The sequence below is a fragment of the Hesperophylax consimilis genome, chromosome 22, assembly GCF_061612785.1.
Source record: "Hesperophylax consimilis isolate HC1 chromosome 22, BYU_Hcon_1.0, whole genome shotgun sequence".
Classification (NCBI taxonomy): Eukaryota; Metazoa; Arthropoda; class Insecta; order Trichoptera; family Limnephilidae; genus Hesperophylax; species Hesperophylax consimilis.
The window spans coordinates 3,300,798-3,318,773 of record NC_142857.1 but is presented as its reverse complement, the minus strand read 5'-3'; the positions used below and the strand labels follow the sequence as shown (position 1 = coordinate 3,318,773).

At 34.9% G+C, this 17,976-nt stretch overlaps 2 protein-coding genes across 2 annotated transcripts in view; both read left to right on the top strand.

Annotated features, from left to right (window-relative positions):
* Positions 1 to 17,976, top strand: part of LOC149412660 (uncharacterized) — a 320,577-nt gene that overhangs the window by 155,943 nt on the left and 146,658 nt on the right. The gene's annotated exons all lie outside the window — the stretch shown is intronic.
* LOC149412673 (uncharacterized) lies at positions 9,093 to 10,224 on the top strand. The gene is made up of 2 exons (XM_089645178.1): positions 9,093 to 9,145; positions 9,611 to 10,224. The coding sequence occupies exons 1-2, from the start codon at positions 9,134 to 9,136 to the stop codon at positions 10,112 to 10,114; spliced, it is 516 nt and encodes a 171-aa protein (XP_089501304.1). The 5' UTR covers positions 9,093 to 9,133; the 3' UTR covers positions 10,115 to 10,224.

Here is a 17,976-nt window from a genome sequence, read left to right as displayed (position 1 = left end):
TGATTTGGGGGGTTGGTTTGAGAAGGGGGAGTCTGGATTTGAAAGCGCGGGGAGACGGTCAAGACAGTCAGCGTTGAAGGTCGGAAGAAGCAAGTCGATAGTCGTGGTTAAGGAGCGCGGGCGGGTAGTCAGTTTTTGGGAGTCTGGATTTGAAAGCGCGGGGAGACGGTTGGGACAGTTAGCGTTGAAGATCGGAAGGAGGAAGTCGATAGTCGTGGTTAATGAGACGGTCGAGACAGTTAGCGTTGAAGAACGGAAGAAGAAAGTCGATAGTCGAGGGTGAAAAAAGCGGTTCAAGAGAGAGGTTTTGAAAACGTTGGGAGGCGGGAAATAAAGTCAAGGGGGTCAGAGTTTCAAGGTCTGGGAGACGGTCAGGAATAATCAGGATCGGTCAGCGTTTTAAGATAGTCGAGTTAGTAAAAACTAGGAAGCGCGTCAACAAGAATTAATCGTCGGGACGCGAACACGGCTAAAATCATTTAGTGTAGAAGGTGCGGTTTTCTAACAGCATGAGTTTTCTGCATGTGACTGTGTTTGTTTTTTTATAATTATTTGGATTGTTGACACTAAGATGTATCGGTAAGTCTATTATAATCTAATTATTAACACTTATTTCCTTAATGTAAACCAAATAATCCAATTGTATTTTGAAGTAAGGGTATTCAACTTGAGCACTATAGGTACCCGTTAGCGAAGGAGGTCATAAATTACGAGACCTGGCCATTAAAAAAGGGACGAAGAACGGTTACCCTGAAACCGCTTTAGATCATCCAACAATAGACATTGTTTATGAGTTTAAAATGATTTAATAATTCTCTAGTAGTTATATTTAGCGCCAAAATTTATAGAACACAAACCATTGTATTTATGCAGTGTTTTTATAGTAACGGATAGAACGGTAAATTAAATGCTTCAATGCCTGTTATTTGAAAATGAGTTGTCGTATCCTCCTTGGGAATTCAACTTATTCTATACGGAATTCATAAAATATATTTAATTAAATATAATTTATTCAAACATCACTCTTTTAATTCATTTTTGAATCGGAATAACGCAGCGGATCGAGGCTAGTCGCCGAGAGAGTGCATCTGTCTGGCATTCCTATTCTATCAAGCGAGATTTTAATTTTTCATGGGTTTGACGGGGACGAAGTATACGAATTTTCCGTAGGCTGTCCTATCTTACCAAAGCGACAAAAGCGAAGGGAACGAAATTTGTAATTTGGCTTGCCTAATAGGGACTCTTGTGTTAGCAAAGTCGATAACCCTGGATACCGATATAACGTCTATTTTAGTATAGCAGCGCCGGCTTTTTCCCCTGCTATTGGTGTGGTTGAGTTATTCCCGTAAAAGCACCGGTTTCTGTCGAAGGTGTTGGCGGACCAGCCTTAGATAGTCACCCGGAATAGACCCCTGTTTCGAGTATTTTCAGCTGGTGAGAGGACGCTTTCACTGAGTTCAGATCGAAGGGAACGAAAATTGCTAATGGGCTTTCCTACTTGAGTTAGCTGGTAGACGAAGGAACAAAGCGGATAAGGGCTATGCTATTCTTGTCTGGCGTATGGTGAGGATTTTCTCGCTGACAGAACGAAGGGATCGTGACGAATATGAAGTTGTCTCGGCGATTTCTGACGTCCTTCCTGTCAAATTCAATAAGTACTTACCCCACTATAGGAGGAGAAGTCATCCAGAATTAGGTTGGGAATTGACTCCGACTGAAACCGTTTGAGCTGACGGAGATCGGATGATTTCAGATTCACGACCTGATGATTCCAGTATCCCTGATCCTTAGCGCCGGAAGTCGAGGATATCAATTTCTACCATTCTTTGATATTTGAAGCGAACGGAGGGTAACAAACGATAGAGCGAATGACCATGACTTTGAAGTGGGGTAAAATCTCCCGTCTAGGAAACATTCGTTATGTCGGATGGACGCCCTCATCCAAATTAAATATTGACATGACTATTTTGAGTGTGGACGAAAGACTTGAAGTATGTTCTGTATTGTACATATGATAAATATGTGTCATTACCTCTACTGGAACGAGAAGCTGTATAGACTGGAGCCAGGAGCTATTTGGAGTAGCGTGACTGCAGAGGCGAAGTCGAACAAACTGAAGCTGAATTCATCATTATCCTTACGAGCGTAAACCAGAGGGGTGTTCACGGGACTCCCGAACTCCTGACGTTGCTGATGCAAACCACTTCAGTATATGTTTATGTTTGAGGTTAGTAGAGTGGACTCCTAATTTTCGGCATGCTGGCGAAGCTCAACTCATCATCGATTTGGGGGAGGTTGACGCGACCTAAACCTCGCGCTACCCACGTGGCCCAAATGGTTCCTGACACCAGGCTATCATGCCACCGGACCGGAGCAGTTCCTTGTACCTAACGGTATAAGATGAATCTTCATCATTCATCATCAACATCAACATCAACATCAACAGTTACCACCAAGGACCCACATTCCACCTTCATCACCCTCCGGCAGGAGGCAAAACATGTCATTATCTCATCTGTCGCTGAGCGATATTCAATTCATTTCTGGAGGTGTTGGGATTGGACCATCAACTTGGCTGCTCTCGAGCTGGTCACGTTGATGGATGGGATTTGGACGGAGACCAATCGAAAGCAACACATGTTTTGTCTCTAGCTATTCCCGAAAATACCTACTCATAGAAATAACTCACAAAACTAACAATCCATAGTCAAATCATTAACTTAGAATCTTGTGCATCTTGAATTGAATTGTCTATAGTGAATTTCATGTACTTAATTTGTAATTAATTGTCTCATTATATTAGTACATTATCAACTGCAGCAACCGGAAACGTTTGGGCGAGCAAACAAGGTAGGAAAAGGTAGTTAAAATCAGGGTAGTCGGTCATTGTCTTATTTTCGAACCATACAGAATGTAACACGCCTCATCTAAAAAGAACCAAAGTTACCACAACCAATTAAAAGGATCCTTCAATGAATTAATCCCTGTCGAAACAAAAAATTGACACAACGTGACATATTAATTCGTTAAGATTGAAGGGTTGATAAACCGCGAGAAGAGCCAAATCAAACGAGCAAAATTGTTAATCCGTTAACAAGAACTTCGTTAAGAAGATCTATCTGGCTTCTTTCCTTTGGTTTTGACCATAGGACGTTAAAAACATTACAGTAGGTACTGGTATTTTTCATTTAAAATTTGTTGTTTATTAGATTTTCACTATAAAGCAACCAACTTTATTTTTGTAGGAAAGGCATTGATAATGCTAAACCTCCTACTAGATGGCGTTGAGGCATATTTTATTGCTTAAGAATAATAATACCTGAAAAAGTATTTACCTATTAAATGATAGTTTCAAAGAAAATAATGTTATTTTATTTCGTTTTCAAAATTGTAACTTATATACCAACAATACTGATAAGCAATAAAGTATCTATCTATAAATAAGTACATTTTTGTAAAGAATTTTTCTAGGTTCTGCAGCAATTGTTCTTATTCGGATGTGTTTTCTGTATGAACTTTCAGCTCCACTAATGCAACGAAATTGTAATACCCCGTGATTTTTCTAGGATCTGCCCTAGTTAACTAATAATCTATCAGTAATTTTAAAAAATACCTAAGACTTTCATTTATAAAGCCATCAGTTATGAATATCTCAATTCCATACTAATTTTTCTCTCAATTATTTGATGATTCATTAATTTCTTGACTGCTTCGCGTCAGCTGATTCTATTTTTGTAATAACTTACCGGTTTTCTGCAGAATTATGTGTTTATAAATTGAACCATCTTTCCAAATAATTTCTTTGTATATTTAAATAGATATTATATAAATATACTTTAAGTACTTTCCCTAGAATGACTACTAACATTCAGGGAAATGATTTATTGGTTATCCTAACAAATTCACAAAAGAAACAGTTTCTGGGAATACATATACTATTCACACATCTCTTAGTGTCACCTATTTAAAATATAAAAAAATAATAGTTATAATTAACTTCCTACTTGTAAACAAATCGAATGATTACTTATGTTATCCTTATTGCATCACTTAAAATACTATAATATGTTATAAATCCGCTTGTAAAACTCCAATATCAGGGTCACAATTTTTTTTCTGAATGTCACATTTATTTTAAGTATGTATCTGTAAAATATAAAACAAAACAATGGTTTGTTTTGTCACCAAATAAAGCTCCGACCTCAACTTGTAACATTTTGTAAATTGGTCAATTCTTCCAATTCCGCAAATCGTATGAAAATTAATAAAAGCTTCGCCTCCACCTTCTACATTCACTCTTGAATTGTATAATTAAAAAAAAAAAAAAAAAATACTGATTTTATTTTATCTGGATTATCGAAATATTAGCTAAAACCTAGTTAACAACACTATGTAAATTGCCATCTCAACGCAGGCGTTCCACACCTAGTGAGATGGGCAATACGTCACTATTGTAACTAAATGTAATATTAAAATAAAAATAAAAATAAATAAAAAAAATAAAAATAATAATTTAACTGAATAACTTTATAGATAATAAATACAAAAAAAAAGTTTGTTTCTTAATTGATTATAAATGTTCATTTAATGACACTTTGTTGGTTTAATCCATCAAAAAATCCTGATAAAATAATTATCCACCATGAATATTTTAAAGATTAGATATAATTAATTAGTATAATTTATGAAAAATTATTACGACTTAAAAAAAAATTGTCTTTCCGTCCAAGAATCGAACTCGGAACAATTTTTATTTGGGAAAAAAGCTACCTAAAAGGTTAATTTTAATTAGAAAAAAAAAACACTCTTGTGGTTTTTCCATTAAATAATAATCAATCTGTTTAATCATGTATCATTTATTTTACGCCTGACGATAAAAGGCAAAAGTATAAAATTTAAATGCTGTTTGACAAATAAACACAATAATTTGACGGCCTCGGTGGTCGAGGAATAAGGCTTTCGACTATCAATTTTGAGATCGCGAGTTAAAGTTTCGGGGCGCGCAAGAAAATTTTTGATATAAATTTTTGTATTCATAATCTTCACAAAAAAATATATTTTTATTATTTGCGTTAAGGTAACTTTGTTAAATAACTAGATAATAAAGTATTTACCTTATAATTTTTCCGATTTTAGAACAGAATGTACCCAGTGAGTTAACGAAAATTATATACAATATATTTAAAGCATGAATAATACTAAACTGATAAACTGAATACGAAACAATATTAGTTAAACAAGTTATATTAATTTTAAATAATATAGAAACTTGAACAATTCTACATATAAGATACTAAAACATGCAAAATGTCCTTCATCGGTTCAATAATAACTAAATGATTTATTGGCTTGGGGTTGATTGATTGGTGGAGTATGAAAACTATTAAATAATGTCACTTTATATTTTACATGGTTACCTAATGGCTCATTTATAAAATACTTAATATATTTAAATATTGTTTAAAAAAAACAATAACAACAACAACAACAACACTTTAATTTTACAGAATAAATTTTAAGCAATGTTAACAGCATTCGGTTCCTTAGAACGGGCAAATGCCTAGCTAGGAACTAATATTGACCTAAAATTAATAATAACACTTGTACTTGTTTTTAATATACTATTGCAATATTATTATTTATTTATTTATTAACGCCGATTATAGCGGATTTTACAAAATAATAACAATTTTTTTACATATTAATTTAACATTTTACATGTATATTATGCTTTTGTCCACTCCCTGCTTATTTACGGAATCATAGGTTGGGGAGGATCTTATAAAAACAACCTAAACTCAGTAAAAGTCTCGCAAAAAATTATTATAAAGGTAATACTTAAAAAAAACTCTACTTTCCCAACAAAATTGCTTTTTAAATAGTTTCCAGTACCAAATATTGATGATATATTTAAGCAAACTTCAATTATAAAAATGTGTAAAGAAAAAAATAACACAGAATATCAAGAATTTTACAAACTGATGAGAAATGGAAATCAATTTATTACGCCAATCTTTAAAACAACTCAAATGCAAAACCATTATATTTACCAAGCCATAAAAAATTACAATAATCTCCCTTCCGAATTGCGCTGTATTACGAACCAACAAGAACAAATAAATAAAATCAAACTTTTTTTCCAAAAAACCTTATATTAAAAAAAATATATGTTTATATATATATATATATATTATATTTATATTTTACACATAACATCATATTATAACATTGAATTTAAGTAAGAATCGTGGCTCCCTTATCAGGCACAAGAGCTCCTCTTTTCTGATAAGGTATACATGACCAATTATGTACCTAAATATTATATTTTGCAAAATATGTATGTATTAATGTAACTATGATCTATATTAAAATAATTTAAAAAAAATATTATAAATACAGAATATACATAGATAAAAAAATATATAAATATAAAATACATAAAAGAGAACAAAAGAAATAGTTATTATAAATACAATACAACAATATGTATATATAAATATTATAAACAATTCATTTACATTAAATCCCGGATAAATTAATACTTTAAAACTATATTTCGTTATAGTCAATCAGAGAAGCGCTGACATACAGTTTTAATTAAGTAGTGTTTGTATGAGGTTAAACTAGCAATGTTTATAGATTCATCCAAAACATATTTATTACCAAGTACATGTAAGCGATTCATTATGGAATTGAGTTCAGCGTTAGATCCTGTATTGTTGCAATGATAGGGTAATTTGAAACAAACTGATCGACTAGGTACATGGAAACATATTAACGAAAGAAGTTCAGGGGAGTTCAACAGGTTGGTAACGATTTTAAATAAATAAAATAGGTCAAAACAAATTCTTCTTTCTTTTAATGTATCGAGTCCCAATAATTGTAACAGTGAGGGGTAATTAATGTTTTCGATGAATATTCCCAATTTAAAATTAATATAACGTAAAAATTTATGTTGGACTCGCTTAAGGGAATTCTCATGTACACTGTAGTAAGGACTCCAAATGGTGGTGTTAAATTCTAGTTGGCTTCTAACAAATGAAGTGTAAAGTAATTTGACAGTTTTTAAATTTTGACAAATTCTTACATTCGCATTGCTTTACTGGTTATATTATTAATATGTTTCATGAATGTTAATTTAGTGTCAAAGGTTATACCAAGGTCTCTTATTTCATCAACAGATAATAAGGTGTGATTATTGAGAAAGTAGGTGAACAACAATGGGTTTTTTTTCTGTGGAATCTCATAAGTTGACATTTTTTTATATTAAGAGTTAATTTGTTTTTAAGACACCAATCGTAAAAGCGATTAATATTAGATTGAAGTGTTAGACAGTCCTCGATATTGTCAATAATTCTATATATCTTCATATCATCAGCGAACATTAGAATGAGAACACGGGTGAATATGTTTGTTACGTCGTTAATGAATAAATTAAAAAGTAAAGGACCAAGATGCGAACCCTGGGGTACGCCACTGGTAGCTTCGAACATGTAGGATAAGTGATCATTAACACAGACAGTTAACTGACGCCTAAGTAAGTAACTCTTAAACCAACATAAAAGGTCTCCATTAATGCCGAGTTTCAAAAGTCTATTAATGAGGATTTTGTGACAGACCTTATCAAACGCCTTACTGAAGTCGGTATATATAGAATCAACTTGTTGTTTGTTGGCAAGTGCATTGGAAATAAAATTTTCATATAATGTTAGGTTAGTCAAAGTTGATCTGCCGGAGATAAAGCCGTGTTGACAAGTTGCGATACAAGAGTTTACAAAGAAGCTGATTTTCTTAAGAATCAATTTCTCAAAAAGTTTAGGTATAGACGATTGAATACAGATTGGCCGATAATTTTCAACAAAGGATTTATCACCACTTTTAAATACAGGAGTTAGGTAGCTAAGTTTCCATATTTGTGGAAAGTGTCCTGTGGAGAGTGACTTATTAAACAGTATATTAAGCGGAACAGATAAACTTTGGACACAATTCTTAAGTAAGATGGAAGGAATCTTATCAGGTCCCGAGCTTGTTGTGGGTTCAAGTGATTTAATACAGACTATGTATAATGTCTTCAATATCAATGTGTATTTGCGATAAGCGTAAATTTATATCCGAATTGAAGTAAGGAATTAAGTCATCTGGAATATCAGGTTCATACACGTCCTTAAAGTAATCAGCAAACATGTTAACAATTTCATAAATTTTACTGGATCTATTTTGTCTGTAACGTATATTACCAGAAATACCAGCATCATTGTTTTTCATTGATTTATCATTATTATTTAATTTATCTTGTCATTTTGCTGTATACGAGTGTATCTATTGTAATACAATTAATAAATAAATACAAAATAAAGACAAATCACTAAAAATACATAACCAACGCTACTATAATGTGTAGGATTCAACAAAGTGCTGGTATAGATTACGCTTAATTCTACAAATGGTGTCATTAAATATATCAACATTACCCCCAAACTTGATGCCAAGATCATGCATCCTATTAGTTGGTGATTTAGTGTGTCTGATAGCTGGTTGTGTATATATTGGAGAAAAATGTTGCATTTGTCTTGTGTTCCTATTAGGCACATAGAATTTAATAGTGGCAGCAATGGCAGGACTGTCAATAAAGTTGTTAATGTCTCTGTGTAACACGACCAGGTCAATTTACGGAAAATATGTATTTTATTTTAATATCTCAAAATTAGATAATATGTTCCAGACCTAGAGGAGCACCACCATACAGATCAAAAACGTAGCTTGAAATGACTTTAGACGTATTTGGTCACCAGATACGAATATCCAGGACCTCCCCTCACCTTCCTCTTTCCCATCATTAATTTAATATTACGACCCAAGTAACAAAACATTAACAAGTGATCACACAAAGAAAAAATATATAATTTCTAGGACACTCGTTGGAAAAAAACGGTAATTGATAATTTATTATTTAATAACATCCAAGTTATCAACCTGTTTAAGTTTTCATATTGTATAGCAAGTATGCAAAACCTGTTGCCAAATTTGCGTCCTCCCCACCCCACTGGTGTTTAGTTTGAATATATAGCTCGGACCTAGTTTCCAAGAGACACAAGCAGTTTTCCATCGAAAAGGCTAACATATCCAAACAAAAATGAACCCAATCGTGAGTAACTTATTATTATTCGCATATTTTTTATCAAAACAAATCACAAAGAGATGCATTACTTTTTTGTGGTTAGTTTGTTAAATATGTTGGTTAATTATGTTGATTGTTTTAATTAATTGTGGTTCAAACCTTAAAAAAATTATATTCGAAATTCAAATAAATAATGTCAATCTTGTTTCTTTAATTTTGATTTCTTAGTTAGAAAGTTCTCATTAAGAATTAGCAATGCGTTTGTGTGTCGTCTGTAATTTTAGATATTCCATATGTGTTCGATCATCAATTATTGATTGACGAGAATCACAGGAAGTGCTGTTTGTGTGAAATTTATAAAATTCTCACATTGAAATGTGTACACCATAAAAAAATATTATAAGGCACAAGCACAAATTAACGCACGTTTTAATAATTCTAAGCATGCGCAATTGTCGAACGTTTAAAAGACATTGGTTTATTTTGTTTCAGTTAATTGCTACCTTCCTGTGCATGGGTGCCCTCGTGTCCGGGAACCCCCTGCTGCTGAACAACGGCCAATGGACAGGAGAAGGTCTGCTGGAGAGCCAGGACTGGGATGGTAAGGCTTGGGGAGGCCCGGGAGTATGGGCTGCCGGTGCCGGTGTTCTTGGAGCCCCTTTGGGCACATGGGGTCTGGGAGGAGCCGCTATCCTCGACAGACATGCCATCAACCCCGCTGAGGTAGCCGTGTCCAGGGCCAACCTCATCGCCGCTAACGTAGGAGTCGCCACCTCTCCCCTCAACTCGTGGAAGTCTCCCATAAACTCATGGGTGTCTCCCCTAAACGCATGGGCCTCTCCAATCAACTCATGGGCCTCTCCTCTGAACTCGTGGGCCCATGGAGGCGCCCCCATTGGAATCGACGGCCGCGTCGTAGACACCCCTGAGGTAGCCATCACCAAGGCCGCCCACTTGAACGCCAAGATCGCTGCCGTTTCCGGTGGACTGTGGTAACTTCCTCTTGTCTACGAACAATTGACTGATTGATTAAACTCTACTTTACTCTCATACTGATTATCTAATTATTATAGAAAACAAATAAACAAAATAATTATATAACAATATTTTTGAAATATTATCTCGTCGTTTCCAATATTTTTCCTCTTAAGAATTGACCCCTTCCTTTTAAGAATTTGTAATACTGGTGTTACCTTTTACTTAGCATACTTACATGTCAACACCTGACTAAAATAATTCATATGTATCTACTCCGATTATCACATTAATGACCGGTTCTTTCACAGAATTTGAACATTTTAAAATATCAAAGTTTCTACTCTTCCAAACATTTCAAACATAAGTACTTAATTAGTTCACCAGTAGTTCTGTGATCAGTAGTTCTCACGTACAAAAAGTATTCTAATAATCTCTTATTTTGAATCAAAACCAAAATTTCCACTGAAATCATTAGATTTGTAAATAGATTCTAGAATACCTTTCTACTTAATAAATAAAGACAACAGTTTTACACTTGAAAAAATAATCTCTACTTAAACGACGGCCACCATCTTGAATCGGAAACTGAACTTAACAAATGAATTTACGTCCAGGTGTTGTATTGTTGTAAATGCCAAAGGGTAGATTTAAAACAGGGCTTCGCTGTGCTCTGCCATTAATTTTATTGACAATTTTTTTTATTTGGGAGGCGGGTATATGTAACACAGTCCCGGGAACCATTTATTGGGTAACCAACACCTTTGTCATATAAATCACCCCTAGTGATTTGCTAAGTTTGGTGACTTAGCGAACTACTTGGAATGACGATAACGACGTGTCTGTTCTCCAGCTGGGTTGCGGGCCGGATCGCGATAGGCCGGTTGGGGCGACCTATATATACATATCCACCCTTCATTTCGCCGTATTTCCACTTTTTTCTGTCATTTCAAACACCTTCCAAACAGCACCCCCAAGGATGTAAATAAGTATGGAAGTAGTAAAATTGTTCGCGCAATATATATGGGATTGTTAGGTATGCATCCACAGGCTTAAAGGACAAGTGTAATGTCAATACCAAATCCTGCAAATGTCCTACCTACCTTTTTACCCATCCCAAAATGTCACCATATTAAAAATATTGTTGCGACACATGTAAAATCTGACAAGTGGTGTCAGTTGCTTATCAGAGTTCGGAGTGATAATTAATATCAGACAGTGCGAATATACATATAATTTGTGAAGTGAAATCAACTAATACTCCTGGAGACGTGTGATAGTCATCAACGGGTGAGTCCATCTTTCCTGCATTCCAATCTGGGCTTATCTTGTGCTCCAGAAGCCCAGATTTATACCTTTGATTATTGCACTGTCCATCGGGTTTGTCGGATGCATATATCGTCCCATAACCTATCATTCGGAGTAGTTTGGGACTGGTCCTTTGGGCGTGTGGCATATCACACCACCTTTAAAATATATAGTGGAGTCGCAGCTTCGCGACACCATTTTTGGTTCTTTCGAGCCGGATTACCAACGGGGCATTTAAAATTAACATATTTAAAGTTATAAATAAATATTATTTCCTCTTTATACTTTGTTAATTTGTATGTACTAGGTTGCATTTGTAATTATTGTTGTGTTTAAATTCCTACATACAATTAATCATGGCGACTAGCGATAGTACTCAGGATATTAAAATCAAGTTACTAGAATCGAAGATTAATTTGATGCATAATCGTGTTAATGAATTATATGAGAAAGGGAAAAGTATTGCGGACAGGGAGACGAGAAGTTCGGAGGATTTTGTTAAACAAACGGTTAATATAGCTACATATTATGCACAATTTAATACGTTGTGTGATGAATTTCATACACTTCAGTTGAAAAAGGATTCAAATTACAATATGAATTTCGATTTATGGAGTAAATTCGAAAATAAGTACTGTTTTGTAGTTTCTATACGCGAAAGCATTATAGCAAAGCAAGATTCATCACGTGATCGACAGAAATTAAATAATTCACCATTAATTAAGCTCCCACCGATCGAGATGCCATCGTTCGATGGTAATCAAGAGAATTGGTCGATATTTTATGAAGCTTTTAAATTAAACATTCACTCAAATGAAAATTTGAATACGTCGCAAAAGATGCAATATCTGATAGGGAAACTCCAAGGAAAGGCGTTATCAGTTTTTGCGGGAATACTTCCGAACGAACAAAATTATTTTTTAATTTGGGAAGCTCTCGAAAAGAAATATCAGGACAAACGCGTGCTAGGTACCTTTTATCTGAACAATATTTTGAATTTAAAATTATTGGCACCTAGTAACCCAAATGAGTTAAATAATTTTATCGAAAGGTTTGCGTCTTCCATAGCTGCACTCAAGGAATTAGGTATTGATGACCTAACCGATTTTATAATATTACATGTTGCACTGAAAAAATTAGATATACAGTTGGTGCAAAATTTCGAAATGTCTATACGGGAGAAAGCTATACCTACATATACCGATTTAATAGAATACATTCGGTCGCATGTCAAAATCCTAGAACGAACTGGGCAAAATGATAATAAAGTTGTTAATAATAAAAACAAAGTTACGCATTCATTCGCTGTGGTCGAACAGAAGTCAAGTAATAATAATCGTAATAGGTGCCGGAAATGTAATCATTCTGATCATGTTGAATTGTTTAAATGTGAACAATTTAACGAATTAAGACCAAATGCTCGCTTTCAGTTTGTGAAATTAAATAATTTATGTGTAAACTGCTTAAGCGATAAACATAAAACTGTGAAATGTCCATCTAAATCGGATTGTAGAATTTGTAAAAAACGACATCACACCGCTCTGCATTTTGAGAGCACGGTGAATACTGAAAGTCAATCGAAAAACGAAGCCATTACATTAATAGCGCGTAATAATAAACATTATAATAATTTTTCTGCGGGTAATATAGCTACGAATGTACTACTGTCAACCGCGCAGTTATTTGCTTATGACAATAAAAATAATCAAGTAACCGTAAGGTGTTTAATTGATTGCGCCTCGCAACAAAATTTAATCAGTTTAAACACTTGTAATGAATTAAATCTTAAAATAATTCCTTTAAATAATTCAGTAGTTAAAAGTGTTGGTTCAGTAGAGACACCAATATTGGGACACGTTGCGTTAAAAATTAAATCCCGCGTTTCAGAAGATACTTATAAAATTAGTCTATTAGTTGTCGATAAAATAACTGATAAGCTTCCTACACAACATGTTGACACAAAGTCATGTGAGCATTTAGTGGGTTTAAACTTAGCGGATGAATCCTGGAACGTTCCATCCGATGTTGATATCTTATTAGGTGCACAGTTATTTCCATATATTCTGCTGGGGAATAAGGTTTTATCTAAACATAATACGAATGCACCACCGGCTATACAGACAGTATTCGGGTATATTGTAATGGGTGAAATACCTACGTGTACGCCGGAGGTTTCGTGGACGTTCGGCCCCATAACCAATGTAGATTTATATAATGCGTTATCCAAGTTTTGGACGATGGAAGACATGCCTATTAAGTCGTTGATGAGTGCTGAAGATGCAGAATGTGAGAAAATGTACCTCGAGTCAGTCCAACGGGATGAATCGGGAAGGTATATTGTATCTTTACCGTTTAAGATAGATCCTAATAATTTAGGTGATTCGCGCCGTGTCGCGCAGCGTCGATATGAATATTTAGAACGGAAATTTAATACGTCGCCAGAATTGCATTGCAGTTATAATGAAGTAGTTTCTGAATATCTGGAAAAGGGATATATGAGGGTTGAAGTTCCGTCTTCATCTAATATTGATGAGGGATATTTCATTCCTCATCACGCAGTAATTCGTAAAGATAAATCAACAACTAAAACTCGTGTTGTATTAGATGCAAGTACAAAGACCAGTTCAGGGTTGTCACTTAATGATACTTTGTATACAGGTCCAAATTTGCAATCTAATTTATTTACACTTTTAATTAAATTTCGCTTATTCGCTGTAGCATTAACCGCAGATGTTAAGCAAATGTATCTACGTATAATGGTAACGGAAAGCCATCGTAAATATCAAAAAATTCTTTATAGATTTCACGAAGATGAACAAATTGGAGTTTATCAATTTAATTCACTCGCGTTTGGTTTGAACTGTTCACCATTTCTAGTAATGCGAACTATACGGCAGCTAGCGAGCGATGAAAGAAATCGTTATCCGAAAGCGGCGGAAGTTGCAATTAATGATTTATATATGGACGATTTTGTATATTCTGTAAATACTATAAGTGAAGGCATCACTTTGGCTACAGATTTAATGGCGATGTTCAAGTGTGGAGGATTTGAATTAGTCAAATGGTCGAGTAATTCTCCTCATTTACTGGCCCAATTACCAGAGTCGCACCGCGCGACAATGGATTTTTCGGATAAATGTAGCATTTTAGGATTAAAATGGGATCCGATATCTGATTGTTTTCGATTTATGATATGTCCGACGGAGGAAAAAACTATATGTAAAAGATCAATTCTTTCCACAATAGCTCGTTTATTCGATGTATTAGGTTTGGTTGCTCCGGTAATTTTATATGCCAAATTACTTTTACAAGAGCTGTGGTTAGAGAAAGTAGGATGGGACGAGGAACTACCCCAAAGTATTGTTAATAGATATGTCAAATTCAAGGAAGAATTACCGATGCTTTCTAATTTAAATTTACCTCGATATTTGGGAGTAAAGGAGGACTGCACGATAAATATTATCGCCTTCGCAGATGCGAGTATGAAAGCATACGGTTGTGTAATATATCTTCATGTCACGGATAAGGGTGGCAACACTACAATGAATTTGATATGTTCTAAATCCAAGGTGGCCCCTCTGAAAACAGTGTCGCTCGCTCGATTGGAATTATGCGCTGCGCTTATTTTATCTAGACTCGTTAGATCTATTATAGATACTTATAGAAATCGCGTTTCGATAAACGATATATTTGCTTTTTCAGATTCAAAAATAGCACTTTCTTGGATTCACTCGTCCCCGCACCGGTGGCAAACTTTTGTAGCTAATCGAGTTAGTGAAATTCAGGAAAATTTACCCGCGAAACATTTTTATCACATAGATGGCGTTACCAATCCTAGTGATTGTTTATCACGAGGACTACTGCCTGCACAGCTAGTCGATCATTCTCTTTGGTGGCACGGTCCGCCCTGGGCTGCGAACCCAGTATCCGAGTGGCCTGTCGAAAGATTTTCCCCCTCACGAGAGGAGGAGAATACTTTGGAATTGAAAAAATCGCATACATTTACGATAACGTCAATAGAGGAAAATTCTCCGATATATAATCTCGCTTTAAAAATTTCCTCATGGCCAAAACTGCTGAGAATTGTGGTATATATTTTACGATTTATGCGAAAGTTATCACGCTCAACAGTTATAAGTTCCACGGAATTAAACATTGCTGAAATGAATGTATTAAAAGCTTTACAGAATAGGCATTTTAGTGCCGATATACAATTAATACAGAGGGATAAATTATGCTCACCTTCAATCCGAAAACTAAACCTGTTCCTAGATCATAATGGCTTGTTACGTATAGGTGGTAGATTAACAAACGCGAATATACCTTTTGAAAACAAACATCCAGTACTTTTGCCAAGACAGGATCATATTGTCGATATAATTATAGACTTTCACCATCGTGTGAATTGTCATACTGGTGCACATCTCCTTATGTCAATAATTAGACAGCGTTATTGGATCTTATCGGGGAGAAATCTAATACGCAAAAGAGTACATGCTTGTAATTTCTGTTTTAAAACTGCACCTTCTAATATTATACCGCTAATGGCAGATTTACCTACAGCTAGAGTTCAGGAAGCAAAGGCATTTACACATACGGGTGTAGATTTTGCCGGACCAATAAATATAACCCTTTCTAGGCGTCGTGGGGTAAAAAGTCAAAAGGCATATATATGTCTATTTATTTGTTTAACAACGAAGGCTATACATATGGAAGTGGTATCAGATCTAAGCACGGACAATTTTTTAAACGCATTTAAGCGTTTTCTATCCAGACGCGGACCGGTTTCGTGTATGTACAGTGACAATGCGACAAATTTCATAGGCGCAAAGAATTGTCTGGATGACTTATATAATTTTTTAGAGGCAAATTCAACTAAAGAAGTTCTTCGCAATGAATTTAACATTCGGAGAATTGAATGGAAGACGATTCCACCCCGCGCTCCTCACTTTGGAGGATTATGGGAGTCAAATATTAAATGCATTAAATCGCATCTGTATAGGGTTGTGGGTACTCAACTTTTATGTTATGAAGAGCTTCTCACAGTTCTGACACAAATAGAGGCTGTACTTAATTCACGGCCATTATGTTTATTAAGCAGTTCTCATTATCCAGAAGCTCTTACTCCGGCTCATTTTCTGATGTCTACCCCGATTCAGCATCTACCTGCTTATGATTTGACTAATGAACGCATTAGTCTACTGAAAAGGAAAGAGCTTTTGGACCACCTCGTTCAATCTTATTGGAAGAAGTGGCATATAGAGTATCTTCACTCTCTGCAGATGAGAAAAAAATGGAATAGTCCCGCGAATAACATTCTAGTAGGTACCATAGTATTGGTGCATCAAGAGGATGCGCCTCCACTTTATTGGCCGGTGGGTGTTGTTGAGGAGGTGTTCCCTGGTAAAGACGGAGTGGTTCGTGTCGCACGCGTAAGGACCCCTTCCGGGAACTTTAAACGACCAGTCGTAAAATTGTGTCCTTTGCCTACACAATAATTATTATTTCTTTATTTCATTATTTTATAAATTTTCGTTTTAACTTTGCAATATTAATAGCGTATTGATAAGAATATTTATATTTCATCTTTCGTTTTACATTTAACTTTTTACTTTATTTGAAAGTACTTAAAATTTCGGAAGGTACTTTCAACGCCGGGAGAATGTTCGCGCAATATATATGGGATTGTTAGGTATGCATCCACAGGCTTAAAGGACAAGTGTAATGTCAATACCAAATCCTGCAAATGTCCTACCTACCTTTTTACCCATCCCAAAATGTCACCATATTAAAAATATTGTTGCGACACATGTAAAATCTGACAAGTGGTGTCAGTTGCTTATCAGAGTTCGGAGTGATAATTAATATCAGACAGTGCGAATATACATATAATTTGTGAAGTGAAATCAACTAATACTCCTGGAGACGTGTGATAGTCATCAACGGGTGAGTCCATCTTTCCTGCATTCCAATCTGGGCTTATCTTGTGCTCCAGAAGCCCAGATTTATACCTTTGATTATTGCACTGTCCATCGGGTTTGTCGGATGCATATATCGTCCCATAACCTATCATTCGGAGTAGTTTGGGACTGGTCCTTTGGGCGTGTGGCATATCACACCACCTTTAAAATATATAGTGGAGTCGCAGCTTCGCGACACCAAAAATCATTCTATTCTATTAGAAATTATTGTTGCCTTCATCCAATCACATTATTTGTAAACATGAAATTTCAAAGTTATTTTGTGTCAGTAATAAATATGATTACGACATTACCGAAAACAATCTTAACTCAAAACAAAGATTTTCTAGTAAGGCTCGTGTGATCCTTAGCCCCCGAACAGTCATATTGAATTCCAAACATCCTTTAATGTAATGCATTGATCTTATAAAATGTGGTAAAAATATTATGAAATTTCTACCTTAACATTGTTATTATATATTAAGCTCTTCAATCTGTTTCCTTTTTTGTTTCTTCTTGTTTGTTCTACTAAACCTTCCTTTTTCTATTTGTGTACTGTTTTGTATATGAAGCTTATAATTACGATATTTTTCGATTTTTGTACTGTTTTGTATG